Source organism: Melanerpes formicivorus, unplaced genomic scaffold (genome assembly GCF_026170545.1).
Source record: "Melanerpes formicivorus ecotype bairdi unplaced genomic scaffold, bMelFor1.0.p_v2 SCAF_58, whole genome shotgun sequence".
Lineage (NCBI taxonomy): Eukaryota > Metazoa > Chordata > Aves > Piciformes > Picidae > Melanerpes > Melanerpes formicivorus.
The window spans coordinates 3,240,849-3,256,800 of record NW_027142410.1 but is presented as its reverse complement, the minus strand read 5'-3'; the positions used below and the strand labels follow the sequence as shown (position 1 = coordinate 3,256,800).

At 48.5% G+C, this 15,952-nt stretch overlaps 1 protein-coding gene across 10 annotated transcripts in view; it reads right to left on the bottom strand.

The window, feature by feature from the left end:
- Window positions 1-190: 190 nt before the first annotated feature.
- Window positions 191-15,952, bottom strand: part of ATG13 (autophagy related 13) — a 32,604-nt gene continuing 16,842 nt past the window's right edge. Inside the window, exons 8-18 of one of the 10 annotated variants that reach the window (XM_068161503.1) lie at window positions 14,767-14,863; window positions 14,328-14,426; window positions 13,508-13,598; window positions 11,316-11,414; window positions 10,115-10,225; window positions 8,303-8,436; window positions 6,113-6,248; window positions 5,345-5,422; window positions 4,918-5,034; window positions 4,356-4,484; window positions 191-3,210 (exon numbers count right to left, since the gene is read on the bottom strand). In XM_068161503.1, coding sequence (XP_068017604.1) covers window positions 3,133-3,210; window positions 4,356-4,484; window positions 4,918-5,034; window positions 5,345-5,422; window positions 6,113-6,248; window positions 8,303-8,436; window positions 10,115-10,225; window positions 11,316-11,414; window positions 13,508-13,598; window positions 14,328-14,426; window positions 14,767-14,863 — 1,169 coding nt within the window. In that variant the 3' untranslated portion in view covers window positions 191-3,132. Of the gene's footprint in view, window positions 3,211-4,355; window positions 4,485-4,917; window positions 5,035-5,344; window positions 5,423-6,112; window positions 6,249-8,302; window positions 8,442-10,114; window positions 10,226-11,315; window positions 11,415-13,507; window positions 13,599-14,327; window positions 14,427-14,766; window positions 14,864-15,952 lie in introns of all 10 variants that reach the window. The other 9 variants (XM_068161504.1, XM_068161505.1, XM_068161506.1 and 6 more) reach the window with 9 other exon arrangements.

Sequence of the window (15,952 nt, the reverse complement as noted above, 5' to 3'; positions counted from 1 at the left end):
TCACTCTCCTTCTTGCAGGATCCTGCTGACTGCTCCACCTTGTAGCACAACTCTCTGATGGAGGCAGCAACCTGCTCCATCTTGCACTTGTGGACAGGCAGCTCTCTACCACCCTGCTTCCTGGAGGGGAAGAGTGAGAGGTCAGCACTGTCCCAGGCCTGCCAGCACACGTGCAGAAAAGCACAAAGCATTGCTTACATAAAAGTTTTATTGGAAATTCTTTGAATATTCGAAGTACAGTGGAGACTGTTTCCAAAACAATACAATTTAGGAGCCTTGCCCTTCACCCAAAGTATCTGTAGATCAGCAGCTAAATCCATCCATCCATCCATCCATCCATCCACACTGTCCTCAATATAGCATCGAGCAGACAGCTGCTAAAACAGCCTTCAGAGCACAGCCTGGGGCAGGCCACAGCAGCAGCCAGATCTTTCCTGAAGTTGAGCATTTGTGCCATGGTCAGGGAACTCGGAGCCTAGATGTAGCAACTATGTGTTGAAACTGAGGAATGTCCAGGAAAGAGGCACATAACTCAGCCCTAGAGAGTCTCTTTATTGCTGTGGCCATCCAGCTCAACACTAGTAGCTTATATAGGCAAGTTTCCAGCCTTGTGTAGGAGAGAACTGTGCCACGCTGGCCTCCTGCCTTACCCTGTGGGAGCTGTAGGCATGTGAGGAACTGCATTAACAAATGAACAAGCATTTGGCTCAGGGGACCTTCCAGACAGGATTAGCAAGAATGGCATGATTTCTGCCAGCTCCACAGCTGCTCAGCCTGAGGAGAACACAGCGGCAGCAGTGGCTAGGTGAAGTTCAACACACTGTGTTCAGGGAGGAGAGCAGCCTAGGATCCAGCACTTCACCACATCTCTGCTGCTTTGCAGCCCACATAGTGCCAGTTGCCCAAGCACAGCCTGTGTGTTAAGAGGTGATGGTGGCCACCTGTCTGTGAGCTATTTCCTTCAAGGTGACAGAGACCAACTTCCTGAGCAGAGGTGACCCATTCCTGCCTTGTGTTCCTACACCCCTCTGCAGCCCTTTCCACCTGTAAAAGAAGGTGGCTTTGGCATCAAGTAACTGTAAAGTCTGTGTAACCTAGGCCCTCTTGTGAGCTATTTGTCTTGGAAGCTTTCTTAAATGTTTGTGCATCTTACTTGCAAGGACTAAGCAGTTTCTGTTATCAGGTTGCCTGGAAGCTGAATTGGTTGAATAAGCTTAAAAGGTTCTGGTGGGAACCTGCTCCTCAACAAAGCTCTTAGCTGGAGTTTTTGAGCTCACATAGCTTCCCATCAAACACAGCACCTGACAAAAAAAGCTGATAAAGCTCAAAGCACTGTATTGCTCTGCTGTGAACTTGGTTCCTTGCTCTTGCACTGGCAGAGGAAAAGTGTTCCAGAGAGGCGGTGGTGCTGTCTCATCAGCTGCTGACCATCTCAACTGAAAAGTCAGCCAAGCTGGAGAAGCTGCCACTCTGCACTACCTGGAAGGCTAATGGTTAACTCAGCCACTCTAAGGAAATTAAGGTAGTTCCTCAGTACTGAGGCAATGCAACCCCACTTCGGGAGAAGGAGACAATAACAGTGGTTTAGGACAGTAAGGGGTCTTGCAGTTGCTCACTCTAGCTCTGTGTGGGAGGAGGAGGGAGAACCACAAGAAGCCCTACCTCATCTAAGTTTCTGTTTAGTGTTAACTGTGTCTCCTCCCACCCTTACCATCAGCAAATGCATCCAACAGCCACATCAAGGGTGGAGCACTGCCAGCCACTCACACTGCTGCTGATCATTACAAAAATAACATTTCAGCTCCTCAAAAGCCAGCTGATTAGAAAGTACCATAAGCTCCCCAAAAATGTGCTGCTTTGCAGAAGCTGCTTTCTGAATGACTGAAGAACACTGCAACTTCACCCATGCCTATCAGAGCACAGCTTTTTACCAAGCCCCTTGCCACCCCACCCCACTCCACCCCACTGATGTGTGCCTTTCATTCTACCCATGGGCCCTGGCTGGCTGCAACAGACACCCAGTCCCCAAACAGAGCACTGGGTGAGAGTAATGATCAAGTCTGTCTTAGAAAATAAATATCTTGGATAGTGTCCTGCAAAGGGAGACCAGTCTCACTGGCCAGGGTTCCATGGCACACTTGCTCTCTGCAGTGATCCAGGGCAGCAGCACGACCTGCACTACCACATGAAAAGAGAACATCTTTTAAATATAGGTTTCTTTAAAAGCAATAAATATTTCTTAAGATCATCTATTAACCATAAAGCAGGAAGGTTTGCAAGGATTAGACAAAAGAATCTTGGACTGAGACTCCTAGTTACATAACCCTAAAGAAATAGGATTCCTAGTATTTACAGTTGCATTTCAGAAGCAGAGCCTGTGAATTCAGCATCGGCACAGCTGCCACAGGCAGGCTTGCCAGCAGTCAGCACCGGCCACGCCGCAAGGCCGAGCGGCGCTGCGCTCGCCAAGGGAAGGGGAAAGCATGACCAGGCCTCACGCCAGGGCTCTGCAGAGAAGCCCCTTCCTCAGAAGCCAGGAAACAAAGGTAACTGTGTTACACAGGTCCCAACACTGACCTCTCTCCCTGGGCTCCAGGCACTCACACTGGAGTCAGGATGAAATGCCCTGTTCTGCAGAATGGATGGTCTGGACTTCAACCTCTTGAAATCTGCTGAACTCACAGACCCTGGAAACGAGCCAAAGCTTTCTACGCTCTACCAGGATCAGAGAGACTGTAGGTACAAGTCTGTTAGCAAGGAGCTATACCTAGGGAACTCACACCACAGGGCCTTTGGAGGAAGCACAGGGCACCTTTCCACAAAGCCCCTCCACACAGAGCAGAGCGTGGGGAGAGAGGAAGTTTCATACACTGGAGTTTGACCTCCCGCGTCCCAGCTGAAGTCTTTGAATTCAAAGCTGACAGTGAGCAGGAAAAGCAGCCCAGAACTGTGTGGTGGTGTAGTTGAGGAAAATCAGATGAGCTGTTGAAGAGAGCAATCAAAGCTCACTTGATGGAAGGAACTGGTCAGTGAGATAAAGGGCAGAGCAGGGGCCACAGAGACATTGGTTGACGTCATTCTCCAGGATGCCTCGAGAAGGAAGAGCTGGAGCAGCAAGCCTGGGGAATGGCCTCACTGCAAGGTTTCTACAAAGGCATCAAACTCTTTGACGTTTTTCTCATGGACTGCCAGCTTCTCTGGTAAGGAGTCCTGAAGAGTAAAGAAAGGTGCAGATCAGGGCCTACTCACAGCAGGTAAGAGGAAGCTTTAAGCACACACTCTCAGGTAAAAGATCCAATGTTGAGGTGTGCAAACCCCCTCTCGGCTGCTCTGTGCTCCCTTTCCCCTGTGCCCAAACCCAGGAATTCTCTGGCAGCATCCAGCAAGTGACCCTGAGAAGGGCACTCTGCCCAGCATATGTTTGCTCTGCAGGAACAGAAGGTGCACTGGGGCCTCTCCTTGTGCAACTCCCTCCACCAGCTGTAGCACAGTAACCTGCTCATGTCACCGCTCTCACCCAGTCACTTGCAGCCCTTCTCCCCACTGCCTGCGAGCCCAGCGCAGCGCTCACCCAGACGTGACCTTCACCAGCCACAGCAGGAGTTTACCTCTGCTCAGGCTGCAAGTTCAGGCCTACTTTGGTGCTCAGTGCGACACACCAGAGGCTGGATTGCTTTGGGGGTTCACTGACAGCCACAGCAAGCATGTAGTAGCAGCTTTCAGCTTGAAGATCAACACTGCAGGCTCAGGGGATCAGGCGTCCCCCAGATTTGCATTTTCTGGAATGCATTAGCGAGGGACCTCCCCTTTGGGCAGTCTCTCTCCTGAGAGGTACAGGGAAGACATCGACCTCTTGGAGTGGGTCTAGAGGGCCATGAAAACGATCAGAAAGCTGTGAGTGAGGAGAGGCTGAGAGAACTGAGGCTGTTCAGCCTGGAGAAGAGAAGGCTCTGGGGAGACCTTCTTGTGGCCTTCCAGTATTTAAAGGGGCCTGTAAGAAATATGGGGACAGACTTCATAGCAGGGCCTGTTGTGACAGGCCAAGGGGTGATGGATTTCAACAAAAGAGGAGGAAGAAATTTTATCAATGAGTGATGAAACACTGGTGCAGGTGGTCCAGAGAGGTGGTAGAAGCCCCATGCTTGGAAACACTCCAGGCCAGGCTGGCTGGAGCTCTGACCAACCAGATCTAGTCCCTGCTCACTCTAGGGGTGTTGGACCCCTTTTAAAGGTCTCTGCCAACCCAGCTTATTCCATAATTCTATAAAGATACAGCTGTGTTTCAAACTAGGAAATAGGAAGAGGATTATAAAACACCTATGGTTAACAGAGACAGAACTGTGAGGGTTGCATACCAAATCCTCTGCCATGGACTGTGCTCCAATGTCAATAGAGAGGCTGCTGAGTTGAGGAGGGTTCTGGAACTCACGGTAGAACGTCCCCAGGTCCATTGGAAGAATGTCATCTTTTGAAAATGCTGGTTTCTGGAAACAAAGACACTGCCACTGATTCCTGTTCAGAGACACTGGCTTCCCTTTTGCCCTAATCTCAGGTCAAGTCACCACCTGCTATCAGTCAACATCTTGGCACTACAGCTGCTGCTGCAGTAATGCAGATTAACTAACTGAAGAACTGCTCCTGGAGGAGCACATTCCCTTGGAATCTGGCTTCTTTAGGCATGAGAGAGAAGAGGCCACCAAGCCCAGGTGTCTGCAGGGAACTGAGAGAGTTTAATTTGTGCTGGTGGTGCCAAGTATCAATGTCTTTGTGGCCTGGGGACTGCCAAGCTCTGGTTCAGAGCTGTGAGACCTGGCTCTTTTTCATCCCCTTAGGAAAACTACTCTGACATTTGCCATGGTACCAGCACCTGAAGCTAATAGGCAGATGCAAGGTGAGAGCACTGATGAGGGCACTTACAAAGTCAATCATAACAAAGTCATCATGGGTGTTCCCTGTGCTGCTGCCACTGGAGCCCTCTGAGTGTAAGCTGCCTTGCAGAGGAGATTCAGTTTCTGGGGAGTCAGGAGGATTAACCTGCCCAAGAAATCAAACAGTGAGACAGTGAGCAGTGATCTTATGATTGTGTCTGTCTGTGTGTTTTGACAGTGTGGGGGCAGTTAGTTAGGAGGTTAGACAACAAACAGGTGCTACAGCAGAGGCAGCAAACAGTTATCTTCATGTCTAGAGAGCCCAAGATTCAAACCAGGAAACCTCCTGAAACCAAACAAATCTGAATAACTGGTTCAATGCTCAAAAACCAAAGTGCATTCAAGGCAGGGAATGGCAGGGATGTTGCATAAGGGATGCTGAGAAGGCACATATTATACCTCTGGAAGAGGCTTACCATGGGGTCGTTGTCTTCCAGCTCAACATTCTTGGGAGCAAACATGGCAAAAGGAATGTCTAAGTTGGCCATGGTCACCTGAGGAGATTCAGCAAACAGAATTTCACTAAGATGCTCTGCTTATGCAGCACAGGTATTGAAAGTTCTTTGTCAGGCCTGCTAAAAACTGCCTAAAAATCACACCAGCAGGAGGCTGATGACCTCCTTTAAAACTGAGAGGCTGTACTCAGCTGACCTAATGCAGATAGATACCCTGAGGTGGGATTGCTTATATACAGCTTGTATAATGTAGGCAAGGATTAATGAGCTGCTACAGATTCAAACAGTTCTCCTTCATCCACCCAAAAGGCCTGGAAGAGCAGCCTAGAAAGTGGGCAGAAGCAGCCCCAGGTGAGTTTAACTGCTTGCTTACTAGTGATGAACAGGTTTTACAGCACACCCCTACAAAGATGAGAGGCTTGCTACCAGCCTCCCCAGTTTATGAGCCAGTGGTAGTGGCAGATCAGTCAGACTCAAGTGGAGTATTAAGTTGCCTGTTCCCAAATATGGTGCTGGGAAAGTGGAGCAAATTCAGTGGCTGTCACATCCCAAAAGGATGTTGTGAGAAACAAGCCTAAGACAAGGCCTTGTAAGGAAACGCAGCAGGCAGACCCACAGTCTCCTGCCAGGGTTACCCTGGCATTGGGGTGCTTTTTGCTCCTCTGTGTAGGAAAGGCTAGGAGAAGCAGAGTATTATGGTGCCCTCCAAGAAGATCCACTGCTAGTTACCTGGTTGATGGGTTTGTTGACAAAAGCTCCCACCTTCCGGACAAAGATGGTCTCCAGGAGGTCGTGCGGAGAGCCACACTTCCCCTCGCTGCTGTTGGAGACGGTCTCCGTGTCCTCGCTGGGGGAGGAGAGCAGACTGTTCAGACAATCATACATCAGGGTTGGAAGGGACCTCAAGGGTCACCCAGTTCCAACCCGCCTGCCACAGGCAGGGACACCTCACACTACAGCAGGTTGCTCAGAGCCACATCCAGCCTGGCCTTCAAAACCTCCAGGCATAAGGCTGCCACCACCTCCCTGGGCAACCTGCTCCAGTGTCTCACCACCCTCATGGGGCAGAACTTCTTCCTAACATCCAATCTGAATCTACCCACTTCTAGTTTTGCTCCATACCCCTAGTCCTATCACTACCCACCATCCTAAAGAGTCCCTCCCCAGCTTTCTTGTAGGCCCCCTTAAAGACACTGGAAGGCCACAATAAGGTCTCCTCAGAGCCTTCTCCTCTCCAGACTGAATTGCCCAAACTCTCTCAGTCTGTCTCCATAGGAGCGGTGCTCCAGCCCTCATACTGCATCTCCTACTGTGGTGCTGTTCATGTTACAAATTATGTGATTTGAGAACTAATAACCCAAGCAATTCAACATGAGAGGCATTACCAAGTTATCCTTTGGGTATTTTAAGCTCCTCACCAAAAGTGTCACACTTCCTTTCCCTGCCTTTATCTCCACTCAACAGATTGCAGATCTTTTCTGCTGGGGTGGGGGAATGCAAAAGGAAGGCCACAAGAAGGTCTCCTGGGAGCCTTCTCCTCTCCAGACTGAACAGCCCCAACTCCCTCAGTCTGTCTCCATAGGAGAGGAGCTCCAGCCCTCTGATCATCCTCGGTGGCCCTTCTCTGGACACCTTCCAGCACCTCCAGATCCTTCCTGTAACAGGGCCTCCAGAGCTGGATGCAGTACTCAGTGCCTCCTGGCCCAAATGCTGCAGGCAAATCACACACTTCACAAGACCCCTTAATTTTTCTGGGGTTGCTCCTAGTACTGGATGAAGGACAACAGAAATCTCTGCCCTTGTCCCACACCTTCCTCCTCAGTCACGAGCACAGAGCGGGAGTGGGACACTTCAGTCAGATTTCTGTTGAAAGCTGGGTAAGAACTATTTAGCTGAGTGAAAAGTTGCTGCCAGCTAGAAGGGGATTTCCTTTTTCCAGATGGACTTGTAACTTTAAAATGTGCACTCTGACAGCAATTCCTGTTCACCTCTGCCAGGAGGTGAGGGCCAGAACTAGAACTGCATCTGCCACTCAGGTTATAATGGCACCAGTCTAATACAGCACAACAGCCACTGCCAGCAGGATTAAGTCACTGCATGGCTACTGGCTGTTTCTGTGGCCTTTGTTTTCCTTCCACAGCTAGTCAGAACTTTCAAACAAAACACACATAAAGAGGTTGAGTTTTCTGGCAAGAAGACTTCTTAGACAGCATATCCAGGCCAGTGCTAATGCAGCTATGAATTTTTGGTTTCCTTATAGCAAAATCTCTGCTTAAGATGCTTCACAGAATGATAGGGGTTGGAAGCAGGTTCAACTAGAGCAGGGTTGCATAGAATGGCATCCAGGAGGGTTTTGAGGGACTCCAGAGATGGAAACTCTACCACCTCTCTGAGCAGCCTGGATTTGAATTACAACTCTGTGACCCCAAGACAGGCTTCACAAGCAATAAATGTGGTGGCCAAAGAGAAGAAGGAATTAATTAGCTGATTTAATTAGGTGATTTAGGACAGTTTGAGGTTGCACTGTTTCCTTTTAACTAACTCTGAACCGAAAGTTTCCTCATAGACCAGTGAAGAGATTAGTGGTACCAATCCACATTAAGTCCCTGGAGGATTTAAGACTTCACTTGTGAACTTCCTTCATCTTGTTTTACAAACAGCAAAAGCAGCAGAGAGACTTAAAAAGGATAAAGATTATAATAAAGGTAAAGTTGGCAGGAGTTGTAAGTGTGCTAGTGACTAGCAGGTGTAAGTAGAGGGGTCAGGTCATTGCTTAGAGAAGGCTGCCAAGTTGTTTCTTGAGATGGAAAAGCAGGAGGTAGACTACAAACAATAGGTCAGAAAGGTAAAACAAAGATTATCTTAACAGGATTCTAAATGGGCTAGGCACTGGTAATAGATCATCTAAAACCAACTTACCTACTAGAAGGAGTAGCTGCTGAGTAGTGGACTCCATCCAGTGGGGTGCACATCCTCTCTTGGTCAGCCTGAGTGCCATGTGCTGGCTGGCTAGGAATCAGGGGAACTCCCCCTTCTTTGCCTGGACCAATCAACTGAGGTGAAGAGAAACAGCCAAATTAGAGACCTCAAAATCAGGCCAGCACCACAGTGCAAAATAGAGCAGCTTCCCTCACACTGGGACTGAGTTGTGGGAGTGTTGGCACATGCCTGGGCTCCAGCCCCCATGAGGCTGAGGGAGTTGTCAGGTAGAAGGTGATCACCACAATACAAACTCTGTTTTCATTGCCTTCCTACTCCACTCCTCTCCACTTCAGGCCACTTTTACACTGCAGTGCTCTGGTCCTCTGCTTCAAGGAGAGGAGGGGGTTAAAAAAGGTGAAAATTCAAATCCTCTTGCTACAACCTCATTGCTCCCTTACAGCTTCCTGAGGGCAAGTAGAGAGAGAGGTGCTGATCTCTTCTCCATGGTATCCAGTGACAGGACATGTGTGCCTGGGGAGGTTCAGACTGGGCAACAGGAAGCATTTCTTTACTGAGAGGATAGCCAACCACTGGAATAGGCTTCCTAGAGAGGTGGTCAACTCCCTAAGCCTCTTGGTGTTTATGAGGCAGCTGGGCAATGCCCTTACTATGCTTTAACTTGGTCACTCCTGAAGAGGTCAGGCAGCTGGACCAGGGGATTGTTGTAGGTCCCTTCCTACTGAAACAGTCTAGGCTACCATCACTGTGCCAGCAAAACTCTGGTGCAGCAGCAGTATCACAGGCAGAAATAAACTTCTGTCAGCTTTGCTTATTTATCTGATGAATGGATGCAGATCTGTTATTCTAGATTGCCACTGTCACCTAGGTGTAGGCTCCAGTGCAGCTGGGCAGCTGCAGGGGCAGCAGCTCTGTAAGACAGCCTGAGTTTGGAAGAGGTGACATGCTGGTGCAAGCAAAGAGGTCTGGTGCCCCCTCTCTTGGTGTAGATTCTCCACATGGCCCCTACTCAGTAAAGTCAGGGATGCTGAGGAGCAGTGCCCAGCTCCTGTGCAAGCTGTGCTTTCTCTGTGTTCACCTTGCATTGTTTTAATTCAGGACACCAATGCATGCACTGGTTTAATAGAATAGAATACAATGAACCAGGGTGGAAGAGATCTCAGAGATCATCAAGTCCAACCCTTCATCCAACACTATCTAATCAACTAACCCAGGGCACCAAGCACCCCACCCAGTCTCCTCCTAAACACCTCCAGTGATGGTGACTCCACCACCTCCCTGGGCAGCACATTCCAATGGGCAATCTCTCTTTCTGGGAAGAATTTCTTCCTAACATCCAGCCTAAACCTCCCCTGGCGCAGCTTGAGACTGTGTCCTCTTGTTCTGGTGCTGGCTGCCTGGGAGAAGAGACCAACCTCCACCTGGCTACAACCTCCCTTCAGGTAGTTGTAGAGAGCAAGAAGGTCTCCCCTGAGCCTCCTCTTCTCCAGGCTGAGCAACCCCAGCTCCCTCAGCCTCTCCTCACAGGGCTGTGCTCCACACCCCTCCCCAGCTTTGTTGCCCTTCCCTGGACAGATTCCAGCAACTCAACATCTTTCCTAAACTGAGTGGCTCAGAACTGGACACAGGACTCAAGGTGTGGCCTAACCAGTGCTGAGTACAGGGGGAGAATGACCTCTCTGCTCCTGCTGGCCACACTGTTCCTGATACAGTTTGAAGGCCTCTCTCAGAGGTACAGGTGAAGCAAATGGTTGCAATACCAGCCATGCTTGTTCTACCCTCTACAAGTACCTGGTGAGGGTGTGCAGCATTCAAGCCACCAGCAAAGAGTACAGGATACCCCATATCAGCTGATCCAACTCCCAGGGCAGCAGGCTGATAAGAGAGACGAGAGCTGGAAAGCTGAGAAAGAAGAGAAAAAACAAGAAGGGCAAAGGGAGAGGAGAGGGGGAGGGGAATGCTCCACAGTCTGAATAATCATCAGTGACTGGAGAAGCAGCAGGAAGAGTCAGAGGCACAGCGTTTTAGGCTGGCAGAGGGGTGATAGATTTTAACTGGAAGTAACAATGAAGGGCATTGCTCTCCAAAGTTCTAGTTGCAGGGTCCTGTCTGAGCCTTGACCAGAAAACAGGACTGGTTTCCTACACACATGGGTCTGACTGACCTCCAGTCACAGGGAAGCTTTGCTCTGCAGGCCTGCTTTGCATACTGGAAGAAGCCTGAATGTCATCATCATCTTACTATAGAGGCAAGAGTTAATATTTGGTTCCCCCCCCCCAAATCAAATCAACTGCATTATCAACTGTTTGGACCCATTCCCATTGCACACTAAAACAGCTGGCCTTCAAGGCCTGCTCAAATAGCTTCAGCCAAAGATAGAGAGTCCCATCAATGTGCTAAAGAGAACTGGGAAGCTAACCCTTGTGAGATTGCTTTAGGAATGATGTGCTGGAAGGAGTGAAACCCAGGGAAGGCTCCCTACAAGCCTCAGGCAGAAATCTAGCTGGTCAAACGAAAGCAAGCTTTCCTGTCTCAGCTTGTTTGACCTCAGGAGGAACCTTTGTTTCAGAGCTGTGTGTGTGCTACTCCAGCAGTGCCAGCACTGACAAACCTTCACAGGGGGCTGACTGATGAACCTTTATTTGCTTGAGACCAGTTAAGCTGCATGGAGCACAAATGACTGCAGGTTCTAGGGACACTGGCTGATAAAATGCTCAGCACTGGGCCTTACTGACTGTGTCTTTAACAACTCCTGCAACAGCTGCTGGTTTTTGAGGGGTGCTTCTCCTGTCTTTGGGATGCCTCCACCTGCCAAGGCATTGAAAGGAGCCTGTCTCAAAGATGTGCCTGGCCATTTGGGGGTCACCAGCCTTTCCCATGCACAACATACATTCTACATTGTCAGCTTTGTACTTTCCTGTATTTGTTTTGTTCTGCTAGAACTACATCTGGCCACGAGTCACGTATTCTGAATGTTCTATTGACAACTCACTTGATGTGAACAGGCCAGTCCCATCACTGGGACCTTCAAGGTGTCCGTCACCACAGGAGGAGGGGTCTGAAAATGTGCCTTTGTGACAGTAAAAACACACTGTGCACAGACACAGACACACAGAGGAAACAAGGAAAAGAGAGAGTGAGAGAGGGGGGGGAGAGAGAGAGAGAGAAGGACTTGAGAGAAGAACTATGAAGAGTTGGATGAACTGAATGCTAGTGAAGAGGTTTTGGCTGCAGCAGCCACACCTATACACAGAGCAGAAGTCTCAGTACTGCCAGAAGCACATTCATTTTGTGAAGAACTGACTGGTTTCCAGCCTCAGTGAACATTTCAGACTCCAGTGAACGCTGACAGAAAGTAAGTGCCAGAGTCTCTGTCCCACAGCTAACTGGAACTAGCTCTAGGCAGTTAGCAAAGAAAAGGCTGAGTGGATGGCAGAAGAAGTCAAAAGTAATTTCTCCTTTGGATGTGCAAAGTGTACACATCTCAGTATCCCCCCACCCATACAGACTCCTCATCTGCCAGCATTCTGAGGGATCATATCTGGGTAGGTCTGTGCTGCACTCCTAGAATAAAAGGGACACAGACTAAGGTGCAGTTCAAACACACCGACGTGAAGAGAGAGCTCAGTTAACAGGGGGGATGCTCCACAAGCCAACAGTCCAATTTGCCTACAGAACTACACAGTTCCCAGTGTTTTCCTGCACATTAAGTTGTACATAGGAAGGTGGAAAAAGAAATTAACTCTTTTTTGCCTTTCTAATTTACTTGAGAGACCACTCTGCCCAGAACAGCCTTACCATTCTAACTGTGGTAACAAAGACTGGCAGTTGCTTTACAAACAAGTGCACAGCACCAGGAGCCACAGAAAGAGCAAGAGTGCAGGCTCATACTTGATGTGAATCCCCAGGGTTCATCTGCTTTCATAAAGCTTTTCTGTTCAGCAATAGCAAAGCTTCATGTCCCCTGGGAAAATGTCCACCTCAATGCCTTTACATACACCAGTACAGTTCAGCAGCACTGGCAGGAGCAGGCCAGTGGAAATGTCCTTGTGATATGATTTTGCATTTAACCCATTTTGTGACAGGGCAGGACACAACCTGGCCACAAACTCATCTCCTCAGCTGTGTATTGCAGAATGGGAAAAGCTTTATTCCATCAGACTTACCCTGAGTGCTCTCTGAGTAGCTCCACATTCCCTGATAGCCTGTCACCCAAAAGCCACTTGGCATGGAAATGCTTCCCAAGAGCAGCTCATTTCTAGCTTGTTCATGCAGCAGAATACATTCTGTTAAACCAGTCACACTAATTCCCCAGTGTCTGCTATGGGTCTTTCCACTGCTTCATTCTCTTTGGAACACCATTCCAGTTATGCTTCATTCCATGTTTCACATCAACAGCAAGACATTTAGATAAGTCTTTAAAGCTCAGTAGAGCCATCTGCTTGGCTAGACAGCAAGGGAGGACATTCCTAGTATTTAAAGCTATAGGACAACTGCAGAGCTGGCCCAAATACAGGCTTGTGGAGTCAGATATATAAAGGCAGTACAAGAAGGGGGAATTGGAGTTTCTAGGGTTGGATCTTCACAATGAAACCATTCTCTATCTATTTTACATTGCAAACTGAAACCAAATTTTCACAGGTGGGTGAACTAGAGAGTATTAAACCCTTAGTTCAATACTACGACTCAATTTGTTTGCTGATACTTACTCCTGCTGCCTCAGCTCCTTTTAGAAGGTGCAGCAAAGATGGCTTTTGTCTTTTTCCTGCTTTTTTCCCATTCTCCAATGGAGAAAACATGACTGTGCTCTAAGCACTTTCCTTTGCTTGGTGTCAGTCTGCTACCTCTGCTTATGCTGCCTGGCATCAACCTCCTGAATTCCTCTTGCAGTATCAATGTGTGAATGTCTAAGCACACTGCTCTTCTCTTAAGCACATCTCAGCCCAGAGGTTCTTTTAACCTTTCTCAGTAGTAATTCAGTCCCCTAGCATTTTGTTGAAGTCAGTATCTAACTGGGTTTTGCTCAGTGTAACAATATCAATACCTCACACATGCCATTTTAAATTAGCAGCAGCAGGCTGCCTGTTTGCACAGTGGCTGATGTAGGAGTAGGCACACTATCCTAAACAGCACTTGCTCCATCTAAGAGGGGGAGAACAAAAAAAAAAGCCTGGTTTCTCTTACCTGAGATGGAGGAGAGGTGGAAAAAGATGTGGTACACACTTCTTGGGAATCTTCTACTGAGGGGTATACTGCACCACTGTCCTCACCAGCTCTATAGCAGCAAGAAGAGGAAAGCTTTCTAACTGGCAATCTTCTTCAGAACAAATAGTAAACACACTGGGACAAACACTGCAGGGAGGTTGAGAGTATTTGGGTGAAGCTGAGAGAAGAGTTATGAAGGTTCTCATCTACTCAGCAGAATTGAGGAAAACAAGATGTGAAAGCCTTAATTTTCCCTGGGCACTCCTCTTCCACCCCCACATGGCAACACTTCTCTCTGTGTTTTAACTAAAGGTTCTGTGGGACCAGCTAATGCTACTGGCTTTGGTATTTACAGAACCATTGCCAAATAACAGCACTGGTCCCCATCTGAGTACCCTCACATGCATGTTAGAGAAGACAAACCTCTCATCTACAAAGATAAACTCTGATCTTTCCCCAGTGGAGATATCTGGACACATAGTTCTGCAGCAGGGTTAACTATTTCACTTTCAAATTCGCAAAGGCAGTCAAGGCTAAACATCCTTTGTGTCCAAGTGCTTCTGTAAGGAATTTGGGAAAACACTGGGGCTTGCTGCAATCAATCTTCTACATGTGAGGGGAAAATGCCACTGTGGTGGTGAGACAGCCACCCTTTCTCATATGCTCAGCCACGTCAATATGGCTGACACTAATCCTCCAGTGTCCCCCCCCATGCAGTCAGCAGAGTGGGAAAGGCTCTGTATTGGGGCATAATTGATGCCTTCACCATGGCCCATGACTTCAGCTCATATTTCCTCACCTGTAATTGCAGGGATGCATGGGTGAAGAACTGGGATAGGGGCGGTCCACAAAGTGATCAATGATAATCCCCATGATAGGAGGGGTCCTCTCAAACTGCCTGCAAGGCAACAAGCAATGGTGTTATTGGCTTTCTCCCTCTCTCACCCCAGCTCATGCTGCCCTCAGAGAAAACCCTTGTGTCTGTTCATGGGACCAGCACAGCTTTACGATTCATCCCTGCAACTCCAAGCATGCATCAACAATTTGGAGTTCTAGTGTGGCTCAGGGGCTACCCAAATACTCTCCTTGCTGCAAGACAGAGGCATGGTAGAGAGTACTCTCCACAGAAGAGAATCTCAGCAGGAAAGGATAAGCAGAAGGGAAAGATTTAGGGGCTCACCGTATGAGGGGTTAAACACTACTGTAAAATAGTCTCAGACATGATTGCATGTTCTCACCTGGTTGACATGAAAGCAAGGTTGATTCTGTAGGCACAAGACAAGGTGATGGTGCCCACAGGAGTGCCCACTGTCCCAACACGGACTGTCTGGAACCCTGTAAGGTTAAGGAAGGGTTATGAGTTTCACTGATGAGATGCGTTCCATACTTTCCTGTTCTGAGGTTGCATTATCCTCTTTCTAGAGGTGTTTTCATTACACCTGGAGATCTGAACTCTAAAGACACATAAAGAACCCCTCACAAACCAGCAGCACTAGGCTGCTTTGCTGGTAGATTCCATCTACAAAACTTCTGATGTTGCTTCCTATCTCGGTCTAAAATACAGCTCTGAAGTGCTGAATAGATCATGATCTCCTTGACCAGTCCTGCCCCTTATCAACATACTTCCATTTCCTTATTTCAGTTGCAAGTCACTACAGTCAAAATGGCAATCACCCCAGATTTTTGTCAAAGTACCACCAGTACACCTCTCTTAAAGTTAACTTCATCAATGCTTATAAATATGTGAAGGGCGAGTGTCAGGAGGATGGAGCCAGGCTGTTCCCAGAGGCGTCCAATGATAGGACAAGGAGCAATGGGTGCAAGCTGGAGCACAGGAGGTTCCACATGAAACTGGTCTGTTCTATTCTATTCTATTCTATTCTATTCTATTCTATTCTATTCTATTCTATTCTATTCTATTCTATTCTATTCTATCACAGTATCACCAAGGTTGGAAGAGACCTCAAAGATCATCAAGTCCAACCTGTCACCACAGACCTCATGACTAGACCATGGGCACCAAGTGCCACGTCCAATCCCCTCTTGAACACCTCCAGGGATGGTGACTCCGCCACCTCCCTGGGCAGCACATTCCAATGGCTAACAACTCTCTCAGTGAAGAACTTTCCCTTCACCTTGAGCCTAAACTTCCCCTGGTGCAGCTTGAGACTGTGTCCTCTGGTGCTGGTTGCCTAGGAGAAGACACCAACCCCTTCCTGGCTACAACCACCTTTCAGGTAGTTGTAGAGAGCAATGAGGTCTCCCCTGAGCCTCCTCTTCTCCAGGCTAAACAATCCCAGCTTCCTCAGCCTCTCCTCACAGGGCTGTGCTCAAGGCCTCTCCCCAGCCTTGTTGCCCTTCTCTGGACATGTTCAAGTGTCTTGATGTCCTTCCTAAACTGAGGGGCCCAGAACTGGACACAGG